This window comes from Rhinichthys klamathensis, unplaced genomic scaffold, assembly GCF_029890125.1.
Source record: "Rhinichthys klamathensis goyatoka isolate OS25496 unplaced genomic scaffold, OSU_Roscu_1.1 h1tg000245l_1, whole genome shotgun sequence".
Lineage (NCBI taxonomy): Eukaryota > Metazoa > Chordata > Actinopteri > Cypriniformes > Leuciscidae > Rhinichthys > Rhinichthys klamathensis.
Window position 1 is genome coordinate 208,109 of NW_026606767.1, and position 12,849 is coordinate 220,957.

Consider the following 12,849-nt stretch of genomic DNA (forward strand, 5'->3'; position numbering starts at 1 on the left):
TTTTATAGTTAAACTGCCTAAATTGTCGGTTAAAACAGGATGTTTTCAAGGCTACCTGATCTGACTTAAACATATCTTAATGTGGTCTGGTTAATTCAGGTTGAAATATTTTTGACTTGAATAAAACCAGTTTATTCAAAGGTTACGTTACCTGATCAAATATTTGTACATTCACTGCATTTGCAACCTCTGAAATTGATGCCATCACTATGTGCGTATCTGCACATGTGAGACCCTTCCTCACTCCTCCCTTTTCCCAATGAAAATGAAACGTAGTTCATTCAGGAAACTATTTAACATACAATATCAGTATGCAATATATGGTAGTATCTGCGTGATATATAATGCACATCCCCTTCTCTGCTCTTCCTTGAAGTCCTGTCTTATATAATTTCTGCCTGTTAAATGTGTGTCTGTGTGTGTGTACCACGCATGTTCCTCACTCTAGACTCGTGTTGTATGCGAGATCAGCCATCTGTCCAGACTTGTGGCGGTTCACAGGATGACATGCAACGTCTGTTTAGGGGGGGGTTGGCAAATTAGACCATCAGCGGAAAGCATTGCTAGAAAAAAACAGGCTGACATCAAGTACTTGTGTGCGAGTGAACCAAACAGCAGTGAACTTGAGCACTAAATTGTGTGGTGTTTGTTTTCAGGACCATGGACAGCAGCCGCTGAAGTCTGAAGAATGAGATCAGGCGGATACTTCTGAGTTTGGAAAGGGGGATACACACTTCATGTGTGGGACACAGACCTTCAGCACATAAATATGCTCTGTGGTGACGCAGTCCAGGAGCTGCTATGGATGTAAGTCTGAGTCGAAGCATCACACATCAGGACAGTGTCCAAACACACAGAAGTAAGACTTGCCCTCTCAGTGCAAACAATACACACAACTATAAACTTGCTTTACAAGAATTTCCCTCAACCTCATAACAACAAAACACGTGCACATTTTTTTTTCTATATATCTGACTTTTTCCTCTTGGGAGTAAATGAAAGCATGACTGTGGCGAAGTTATGGGATGTTTTAACCTGACCACCGGTGCTGCTGTTCCATGTTAACGCGTCCCACCTCTGAACCCACGGTGGTCCCTTTCCCTTCGGAAACCCCGTCTCGGTCACGTGCCTGCCATGCGTGCACGCGCGGGACTCCTCTACCTGCTGGTGCATGTGCTGGCGAGAGCCCGAGGCCAGTACGACCTGTGCAAGTCTCTCGTGAGCACGGACGAAGGCGCCGTGTGGGAGCATTACGCGTGCCAACCCAAAGCCCAGTTCATGAAGGAGTACATGCGCATCCGCGTGGAGCCGCCGGGCATCACCTGTGGGAACCCGCCGGAGAGATTCTGCACGCTGGTGAGTCCTCCGAACTGCACTAGAAGAAATGATGTTGTTAGTAATGTGGACTGGGGTAACTATGCTTAAAAATCCAGTAAGTGGGATACCGCACATAACATTTCCCATGACAGATATACTCTACCATCTAAAAGATTTAAAAAAATAAATAAATAAAAGTATTCCGCATGGATGCATTGAATTGATCAAAAGTGACAAATACATTTAGAATGTTACAAAAGATTCCATTTCAAATAAATGCTGTTCTTTTGAACGTTCTATTCATCAAAGAATCCTGTATCACGGTTTCCACAAAAATATGAAGCAGCACAACTGTTTTCAACATTGATAATAATCATAAATGTTTGTTTTTTTTAGCAGCAAATCAGCATATTCGAATTATTTATGAAGGATCATGTGACTCTGAAGACTAAATACGAATTACTCTAAAAGAGTAGTGATGCTGAAAATTCAGCTTTCATCACAGGAATAAATTACATTTGAAAATATATTCACATAGAAAACAGTTATTTTGAATTGTAATAATATTTCACAAATTTACAGTTTTTACTGTATTTTTGATCAATTAATAAATGCAGCCTTGGTGAGCAGAAGAGACGTCTTTCAAAAAATCTTACTGACCTCAGACTTATGAATGGCAGTGGAGGTGTTCTGAGAAATCAGTAACAGTAAAAGTAACAGCCCATACTTTATATCAATATTACCCCAAAAACATATATTCAAAAACAACCAGAAATAGTAGACCACCCGGGCAACTTTGGCCTGCTTTTGTCATGCCATGCCATGATCAGGGGACATACTAATTCTACTCCTGCATACTATTTAGGACAGATAGTGTGTGAAATAGGGAAGTAGGGTGTGATATAAATATACAGCATGCTAATTTCTGCTTCTCACAACCAGAAGTTCAGAGTTTACGTGTCACATGGTTAGCAGGCTTGACAGTGATGTGTTTCTTCCTGCCTGCCTCTTCCGCTCATTAGCCTGACAAAGACAGTTAATTAAGTGACGTCACGTTTTCCCAGTAGCCGTAACGGACTTTCCTATAAGCAAGGAAGTGGGCGCTCAACACATTAAGATTACTGCTTACCAGTTGCACTCATTCATTTGGTTAACTGCTAATGCATTGAGTTTGCACACAATGAAAAAATTGGTGTAAAAACAATTTTCACTCAGAAATTGCTAGTAAATTTGACAAAGAAACTGCAAGTAACATATTGAATTAAACGTGAAATTCTGAAGAAAGACTGAAATAGTATTTATTATTAAAAAATTCAAAAAAATTACGTTTTACAGTGTTGGATTCTGCTTGGTGTTTAAATATAATAATTATTGCCCAAAAAGTGTGTGGGGTTGACTAACTGATTATATGAACTATACATAAAGAAGTAGTACACTAATCAAAGTGGCAATTAGGCCGCATTTACACTGCAGGTCTTGATGCCCAGTTCCCGATTTGTTGACTATATCCGACCAGATTACATCTTCTATTAAAAGTGACCCATATTTGATATCTGCATTTATACAATAAACTTGGCGAAACAACCCAAGGCTGACGTACTGACCCGGAAAAGCTTAGGCCGAAAAGGAAATAAAAACTGTAGGCAAATTAAATGATGATACAAGCTTTTGCGTTGCGCACCAAGTCAGCAAAACATCGGTCTCTTAAGGCAAAAAAACAAGTAGAGCCTTTGTTCCAGCCTGGGCACTGAAAAGAGTCATGTGATCACGGTTTGAGTTTATTCAATGACGTACGAATCACATTGATAGGTGAATACCCGGTCTGTCTGCTTACATGGCAGACGCAAATACACGTATCCGATTCATATCAGATTTATTTCCACATATGAATTAGGCCTGAAACCAATCTGAGAATATCCATGTGCTTTTTTCCTTCTTATACGTTCATGGGTCATGTCTGATCTGTGCCACATGGGAGGAAAATTGGGTCACGTGAACCATGTAATGTAAGTGCAGCCTCAGTACCTCAAGCAGATGTTTCCGGTTTGTTCCCCGATCTTTTTTGACCACCTTAGTCAAACTAAGCAGGGCTCGCAGAAGGGTGCCAACCTGCGCCCATCATGTGGGCGGAGGTTTTGAAGCAGCGTTAATTCGAGCAGGATCTGCCATGCAGGTCACCGACCGCAGCAGAAAAAATGCAGCTGAGGTCAGCATGCGTGGAGAGCAGAAGGCCGAGGTGTTGTTTACCCACGTGGGTTAGTTGGCAGAGTCAGGCTCACAGGAACAGAGGACCGGGAGGATGTTGAATTTCGCTTCCCTAACAGCAGGTCAGCAGGTTATTCTCAAGGGCAAGGAGGTCACTTGCTGCACCTACATTGAGATTATGATGAAAAGATTCAGAATCAAAAGACATTCCATCAGTCAATGAGTTCTGTTTGTAACAGAGATTGAAATATATATTGTGGGTGGTTGCCAAGGTGTTGCTATGCAGTTGTTTCTGCGTGGTTTCAAGGTTGTTCTTTCTTTCTGGCACAGGGAGAACAAGAGCATGAATAAATACTAGTGTCAAGGGAAAATAGGTAATACAACACTGATCAAATTATCCAGACACTGCAATGCCGTACACAGACACACACTAGTTTTGTACAGATGATTAGGAAGGAATTGAGACTTTTCACAATGAAGCTGCTGACGGGACTCAGCAGAAAAGAAACAGACAGTTATTGGTCTCCTATGAGAGCCGGAAATGGACACTGCTCTCACACACTTAACAGTTAATGATGTGTTTAATGTTAGGTTAAAGGAGCCCCATATTCTCATACTCTCTCTCACACACACACTGTAGTGTAGTGACTTTTAATTTGTACGTATGGCAACTTTTATGGTGCTTTTTAAGCTTTTTTTGGCAATTTTTTTAAGCTTGACAGAATCTGTCTTTCATTGAATGGAAAAGAACAGTGTGAACATTTCTCTAAACATCTCCTTTTATGTTTTATTGTATGTAAATCATGACAGAATTATGAGCTATCGGTTTAAACCTCCCTAGATGGATTTGTTTGTATATTGTGGCATGCAAACTTACTATGAAAATTTGTATTCTTACTTAAACCCGGACTGGAAAAGTTAACACACACTCACACATTTACACAAACACAATTTAAGGGGATATAATTCAATTCTGTCATCATTTACTGACCCTAATGTTGTTCCAAACTCACATGAGTTGGAATATGGTGCGCAAATTGTATGTATGACTACTTTTATTATACTAAGTTTTATGATGCTTTTTGGTCATTTAAAAAAAAAACAAAAAAAACTGATTCGTATTTCTACTTAAACCAGGAGGGGAAAAGCTAACACACACACACATACACAAACACAATTTAGTTTAGTTTATTAATCTATAAAGCACATTTAAAAACAAAAGATGTTGAAACCAAAGTGCTGTGCAAAGAAACAACAAATTTAAAACATAATAAAACATCTGAAAATCAATTGGACAAATGAAAACTGGACCAATTTTAAAGGGACAGTTCACCCAAAATCATAATTTTGTCATCATTTACTAACCCTCATGTTGTTCCAAACTACATGAGTTGGAAAATGGTGCTCAAATTGTTTTTATGACTACTTTTAAGGTGCTTTTTTAGCTTGACATCATTGGTCCACATTTACTCGCATTGCATGGAAATGAACAGTCATTTTGCAAAACATCTCCTTTGGTGTTTTATCGTTTGTAAATCATGACAGAATTATAATTTTTGGGGTGAACTATCCCTTTAAACCTTAGATGGATTTGTTTGAATATTGTGGCATGCAAAGTTATTCTGAAAATTTGGATTCTTACTTAAACCAGGAGGGAAAAAGCTAACACACACACTCACACACACACTCACACATACACAAACCTCTGAGTCTCGAATTGTTGTGCTGGAGTCGTCCGTTAATGGACTGGCCTCTGGAATGTTCCTCAGGTCGTCCCAAGCTCTTTAATATTGATGGGGCCCTTAATGGTCCCGCAAGCAGACATCCACAGCGCGCCCGAACATTTTCCTTTTACATTCTAGACATGACGAGGTCGGGCAGGCTGGCACAGTCAGCACTTTACAACAGACGGGATCCTCCCTAGCATCTCTCCTTCCAAGAAAATGACTAACGCAGATGCGGGGTGGAAACCGAGAACAGTTAACCGACAGCCTGGTTAAAATGACTGCATTGAACTTTATAAAAGGGGATCTTTTGAAATACAGTTTGTGTTATGAAAACATATAGTAAGTTTCAGCACTTCCTGTGCAGTCCAAAAAGAGCATCTATTAAAACTTAAATGCAAAAATTTCTTGTTGTGAACTTTCACAATTTTCTAAACTTGTTAGATAGACAGTTAGATAAACTCATCAACACTGTCCATGTTTGCACATGAATGAAACCTGGATCACACACACACACACACACACACACACAGACGCACACACAGACGCACACACACACGCACACACACACACACACACACACACACACACACACACACACACACACACACACACACACACACACACACACACACACACACACACACACACACACACACACACACACACACACACACACACACACACACACAGGGGTAAAGTAAGACTATAAAAACACTATTATTAGAGTAAAAAAGTCACAAAGAGAGGGAGTGTATACATTTTCCTCATATTTTTGAAGTTGTAGGTTCATTAAAAACAAATATCCCGGGCATCCCAGACATCACTTTTGGCCAATAATGTATGTTTTAATGACCCTATAATATATGATTTCTTTAAAATGACTTTCCTTTTTGTCTGATGTCACTGAGTACTAGTATGTTATAACCATCCGTCATATAGAGAAACTAAACATCCCAATGAATAAAAGTTCTGTCCTACATTTTTTATCTTTGCACAACATACTGTTTCAATCGGAAATATGTCAGATTAGGCAAATTAGTTGCAAATGCTATTTTATGCCGATTGTAATCATATCTCGCATCTCACAACAGCTGCTCTTTTTCTAGTCTGTGTGAGTTAGTGTGTGTTTTGTGTCCATTGCTGTGGTTGCATGCTTTATGTGTGTGTGTGTGTGTGTGTGTGTGTTTGTGTGTGTGTGTGTCAGTTTGTGCTTTCTTCTGCCCAGGGTCCAAAATTAACACTCTGCATACATGTGAGTAAAAATATCATTTTCAGGGTTACTGGTAAATTAAACTGCAATTTAATACATGCAAATCAAACTGTCTACTAAATAAAACATCTGTCATGACTCAAAATATTTTTACCAGTTTTATTCGTTTTTTTTTTTTTTAGAACATCATGTGGTGACAAATATTTCTAAATCAAAATGTCTCTTCATGTTTATGTGACATCTGGCTTGTTCTGTACAGTATATGATGCTGGAATTGTGATAATGACCTGCACTATTTGTCACAATAATGAAAAACAGCTAAATGAGTCCATTGTCATGTACAAAATGTTTTATGTTTAATGTTTAATACATATTTATCACTAAAATCCACCGACCATTGGCAGATCATGTGACAAAAGTTACAATTTGGACCCTGTGGCATAGTTTTCTTTCAAGTGGTTTCTGAGTTGTTCATATCAGGAGAGAGAGAGAGAGAGAGAGAGAGAGAGAGAGAGAGAGAGAGAGAGAGAGAGAGAGAGAGAGAGAGAGAGAGAGAGAGAGAGAGAGAGAGAGAGAGAGAGAGAGAGACGTTTAAAATTCTTTACTCAAACAAGAAATTACATTACACACTTAACAGTAATACAAAAAAATTATTCAAAAATATTCACCACACAAAGGATAAAGAATCATCTTCACACACCACAAACAAACCACTATTTATACACCATTTGTACATAAAGTCAACCATATTCCCTGTAGTTTTAAAGAAAATATATTCTGCCCTTATTCTTGATTCAACAAGTGCTGTAAACAGACTTAAAACTTTAACAATTCGTCCTTCAAGAGCAAGTCTACAAGTCTTCCAAATAGCTAGTTTCGCTTGCCCAAGTATAAAATTAGCAACAGTACAGCGATCCTTGTTCACTTTAGAATACCTACAGCCATAAATAAAAAGTACTTTGTTAAAATCAAAACCCAACCCATCAATAATTCTTCCCAGCAATGCAAAAAGTGGCACCAACCTTGGGCATTCAATGAAAACATGAAAAACCGTTTCATGACTATTACAGGCATGACATAAGGGCAGAACATTCAAGTTGAATTTGGACACAAAAACATTAGTGGCTAGCACACAATGTAATACTCTCCACTGTAGATCACCTGAGCGTTTTGGAAGGGGACTTTTATAAAAAAGCTTCCAAGAAGGATTGATATCATCTGCCACTGTGAGCTTTTCTCTCCATTTTGTATCATATCTGTCATGAAGATCCTTAAAATAAGCAGTTTTTACACAGACCTGATACATATCTTTTTTTCCCACAGTATGAAAAAGTAGCCCTTTTAATCTCTCGAACTTTAGCAACTTCCCAACCTGACTGGTTTCAGGGCAAAACTCAGGGCACACACCTAAATCAGGAAAAGCGAGATGTGTAGGCCCACCCTCTAGAGAAATCTCTACAAAACGCAAAAGAGGAGAAGGAAGAGCAGCTTTCAAGCCTGAAATCAACCGCTCCACCACCCTCACTGACCTCACATCCACCTGACCGGCAACATCTTCTGCTGATCTCCACTCTTTTGAGTCCAAATTAATCAAATGTCCCACTTTAGTAAACCCTTTCTTCATACATAACCTAACCAAACTATTAGACACGCAAACATTTCCTAAAAAAGGATTAAAAAACAGTGGTTCATTCAAGCCATAATGATCATTATCAGACCGATTCAACCTAAACACTTCCCAAGATTTCAAAACCGATGTATAGAAATTTGCACCAAATGTAACATTTTCAATAAAAGGTGACATCAAAAACAGTTGCTTATCTAGGGCATTACCACAAAGGGATCTTAGTAAAGTTAGTCCAAATGACACCCAAGGGATAAAATCTGTAGAAAAAAGCAGTCTCTGGGCAGATTTTAGTCTCATGGCTCTGACTTTAGCTGATAGTTCAATCAGTCCTTGTCCTCCTTCATTTACTGGCAAGTATAAGATTCCAGAAGGAAGCCAGTGGAAACCATCCCAAAAAAAATCAACAAAATCCTTCTGTAGTTTTTGTAGTAGTTCCTTCGGGGGGTCAATAACCGTCAAACGATGCCACAGCATAGATGCTGCTAGATTATTTACAACAAGAACCCTCCCTCTATATGACACCCGGGGGAGAATCCATCTCCACTTCTGTAAGCGACCAGCCACCTTTTCGTAAAAGCCTTCCCAATTTTTCTGCATGTATTGCTCTGTTCCAAGGAAAACCCCCAGCACTTTAAACCCCTCTGAACTCCAGGGGCAGCGCTGAGGAAGTTTGGGAATAGGCCTACCTTCTTCCTCCCATTGGCCTAATAACAAAGATGTGCTTTTTTTCCAGTTGACTCGAGCTGAGGAGGCTCTTTGATAAATCTCAAGAGCCGCTTCCAGATTGCACACATCTTCATTTGATCTTATTATTACAGTGACATCGTCAGCATAAGCGCTGAGTTTAACAGTTACCATCTCCGATGTAAAATGGCCCACAGTTGAAATTCCACAAAGTTGCCGCCTCAGAGCAGTTAGCAATGGTTCAATGGCCATGGCATATAAAATGCCTGACATACTACATCCTTGCCGTATGCCTCTGCCTACACAAAAAGGTCTTGTGAGTGAACCACTTATTTTTAAGAAACTATAAATATCAGTATACAACAGTTTAACATAAAAAATAAACGAAGAACCAAATCCAAATGCTTCAAAACATTTAAAAAGAAACTCATGGTCCACACGATCAAAAGCCTTTTCCTGATCCAACGATAAAAACCCCACATTAACATTATTGTCTCTGGCAAATGAAATCAAATCCCGAAGCAGAAACAAATTATCAAATATTGTACGTTTTGGAATACAGTATGACTGGTCTGCGTGAATTATTGTTGATATGTAGAGTTTTAATCTATTAGTTAACGCTTTAGACAGTATCTTATAATCCACTCCAAGCAAAGACACTGGACGCCAGTTTCTTATATCCGCAAGGTCCCCCTTCTTGGGTAGCAAGGTGATAAGTGCTCTTCGTAGACTCAGCGGTAAGGTGCCTCTTTCAAAGCACTCTAAAAAAACTGAGAACAAGTCTTCTCCAATCACTGACCAAAACTGTTTATAAAATTCTGCCGTTAAGCCATCCAAACCCGGAGCCTTGCCTGAGGATAAATCATTAATAGCAGCAGTCAACTCGTTCATGTGCAATGGCTGATCCAGCTTGGCCTTATCACTCTCCATCAGCTGAGGAAGATCCTGGAGAAGTGTTTCTGTTACCTCTCCATCACATGGTTCTGCACTATAAAGATCTTCATAAAAAAGCAGTGCTTGAGTAATTATTTCATGCTCATCAGTTGTTTCACCTCCTCCTGGAAGTTTCAGACGACTTAAAATTTTCCTGTCAACAACTTTCTTCTCCAAATTGAAAAAAAAAGATGTTGGAGCATCCATGCAATTAAAAGATGTAAACCTTGCACGAATCAGAGTCTCTTTGGCTTTCTCTTCCAAGAGATTGTGGAGAAGAATTTTCCTTGTTTCCAACGCTTCAACAGTACTTCCATCATATTGTTCGATGTTCAGCTGCAGAATATCTTGTTCAAGTTGTCTCATTTTGTTTTCAAGAGTATTCTTGTTGTGGGCAGTATACTTCTGACAAAACATCTTGACTTGAACTTTACTAATGTCCCACCACTGACTCAGGGACTTGTACTGAGATTTACTCTCTCTCCACACCTCCCAGAAAAGTGTAAAAGAGTGCACAAAGTTGTGATCCTGCAAAAGCTTATTGCTAAAGCGCCAATAGGGACATTTAAATGTGCTCTGTGCAGATGTGACATTGACAGACATATAATGGTGATCTGAGAAAGGAGTAGGAATAATACAACTATCAAAAAACTTATCACAAACACTTCTTTGTACATAAATTCTGTCGAGTCTTGCTGCCGAAACCCTATTCGAACTTACTCTTATCCACGTATATTGTTTTACATCAGGGAAAGCTTCCCTCCAAACATCCACAAGGTCATGATAAACTATTAAATTTCTAAAAACATCTGCTGACGGACTATGAGGTTCTTCATGATTCCTGTCCACTGTGTGATCTAAAGTGCAATTAAAATCTCCAGCCAAAACAATAATCCTACCCAGTGGGACACTGCTTAATGCTGTATGAAGTTTTCCGAAGAAAAGTGTACGTTCAGTCCCAATATTAGGGGCATATACATTGAAGAGTGAAAAATTGAGCCCATGTAAAGCAACATCTACTCTATGCATTCTACCTGGAAGAACATCAAAAACGCTCACATTCTGTTCCTTAAACTCAACTCCAAGAAGAATAGCCACTCCTGCACTGTTACTTGAACCATGACTCAAAACCACCTGTCCATCCCATTCACTCTGCCACTGGATTTGATTTATAACATCTGTGTGAGTTTCCTGTAGAAAAACAACACTACTTTTTTTCATAAAAATATAATCAAAAAGACTAGTCCTTTTCAAAGCCTCACGACACCCATTAATATTTAAAGAACTAAATCTCAAAGGTGCCATGAAAAAAAGTAAAAGATAACAAAACAATAAAAAAACTCCACAAGGGTTATTTGACAAACAAACTATACTCATTTTTTACTTTGCAAATTCAACGAACTTCTAACGTTACTCAGAAGTTTCTTGAGACGGTACCGTTTAGGTTTATCAAGCTCATCAAAGGAAGCTTTTCTCATAACCATGGTGCCGGACAATAAAAACAATTTTACATCTGGAAAATATGACTCAATTTTCGGTTTACGAAGTCCTTTAGTGGTATCCAAAAAGTGATTGATCTGCTGAAGCGAGTAGAGTTTGGTCTTACCTCCAGAGATGAGCTCCGAATCCGCTGCGTAATCTCTCATTAACTCCGTGTCATCATGTTCATTGTCAGAGTCATCCACTAAATCCACAGGGTCCTGAGATAAAATGTCATCTTTACTGTGTTTAGACGCTTCCTCAGTAGTAGTATCACTCACAATTTTATCAGGCTGCGCCTGTCCTCCATCGCAAATCAACTCAGTTTCAGGCATGGGCTGCAAACACACCTGTCCCGGGCTCGTCTCCGGCTGCGTTACAGCGGGGACATTACTCGGGCCGGCTTCCTCCTCAACAGCCCCCGCCAGGCCGTCTCCAGAGGCCTCCAGCACCGGTCTCCCCTCGGGCAAAACACCAGGCGCAGAAAGCGCTCCGCCCGGCTGCGGTTCTGACGCCACAGCGGTCGCAACAACATCCGCGCCGGCCGCCCTCTCGCTGTTCTCTGCACCTGCAGCCGGAGCTGGCCTGTCACGCCTCGGGCAAGTTTGTCTGACATGTCCAAACTCACCACACACAAAGCATTTCATTGACTCTGAACTTATAAAAACAGTGTAATCCTTTCCCTCAATACTCAACTTCACTGACAGATTTAATGGATCACTCTGAGAGTTCAGAATCATTAAAGCCTGACGCCGAAAAGACATCACGTGTCTAATCTCGGGATTTTTACATCCAAGAGGAATCATTCTAATAGGACTTACTATTTTACCATACCTCTGGAGTATTTGCTCTAATTTTTCATTTTGAACAAACGGCGGTATGTTTGATAAAATGACTTTCTTGGCTGGGCTTGACAAAGGCAAAACAGGCACAAAAATGTTTTTGATTATCAACCCGGTTTCAATTAAATCGTCCACCATTTGGCTTTCACTAAGAAAAAACACAATGGCTTTGTTCATACGGGAGGCAGATTTTATATTTCCACCACCGATCGCCGCACTCACGGCTATCAGGCAATCCTCCACTGACACCGCGGCCTCAGGCATACACTTACAACCATGCTTGATGGTTAACCGTGAGAGATCCGCCATATCCAACCCCAAAATCCTCACTCTCTGACCGAAGTCAGGGGAAAAAAACCTAAAACCTATTAACTATAAATAAGTTTAAATAAATAAATAAAGTAAAGAAATCTCACTCAAACAAGGAGACACTTTCACTCCCAACAACCGGCTCCTTCCACACTCACTCCGCACATGCGCACAGAGAGAGAGAGAGAGAGAGAGAGAGAGAGAGAGAGATCCCTAATGATGGGGGAATCACAGCTTAGTTCAGCGGAGAAAAGGGAGCACACACACACACACATGCACACACTCAAACTAAATAAGCATGTTGTTCATGCATACACCTCTCTATAAGTGCAGAACCTCAAGGCACATGAAACAATGAGATGTGTTAATGCGTGAACATATGTCGTGTGTGTACGAAAGTAGAAAACCCTCGTGCTACACAACAGAGCTCTCTGATTTAGAGGCACAATGAGCCAATGCTATAAATAGAAATGAGAGAGAGAGAGAGAGAGAAGCGGGAAGTGAAGAAGAAAGAGG

General features: G+C 39.9%; 1 protein-coding gene across 3 annotated transcripts in view; it reads left to right on the forward strand.

Moving 5' to 3' along the window:
- Positions 1–12,849, forward strand: part of ntng2b (netrin g2b) — an 83,154-nt gene that overhangs the window by 1,423 nt on the left and 68,882 nt on the right. For all 3 annotated transcript variants that reach the window (XM_056266149.1, XM_056266147.1, XM_056266148.1), the window contains exon 2: positions 657–1,356. In XM_056266149.1, the coding sequence (XP_056122124.1) occupies positions 1,135–1,356 (222 nt within the window). In that variant the 5' untranslated portion in view covers positions 657–1,134. The remainder of the gene's footprint in view (positions 1–656; positions 1,357–12,849) is intronic.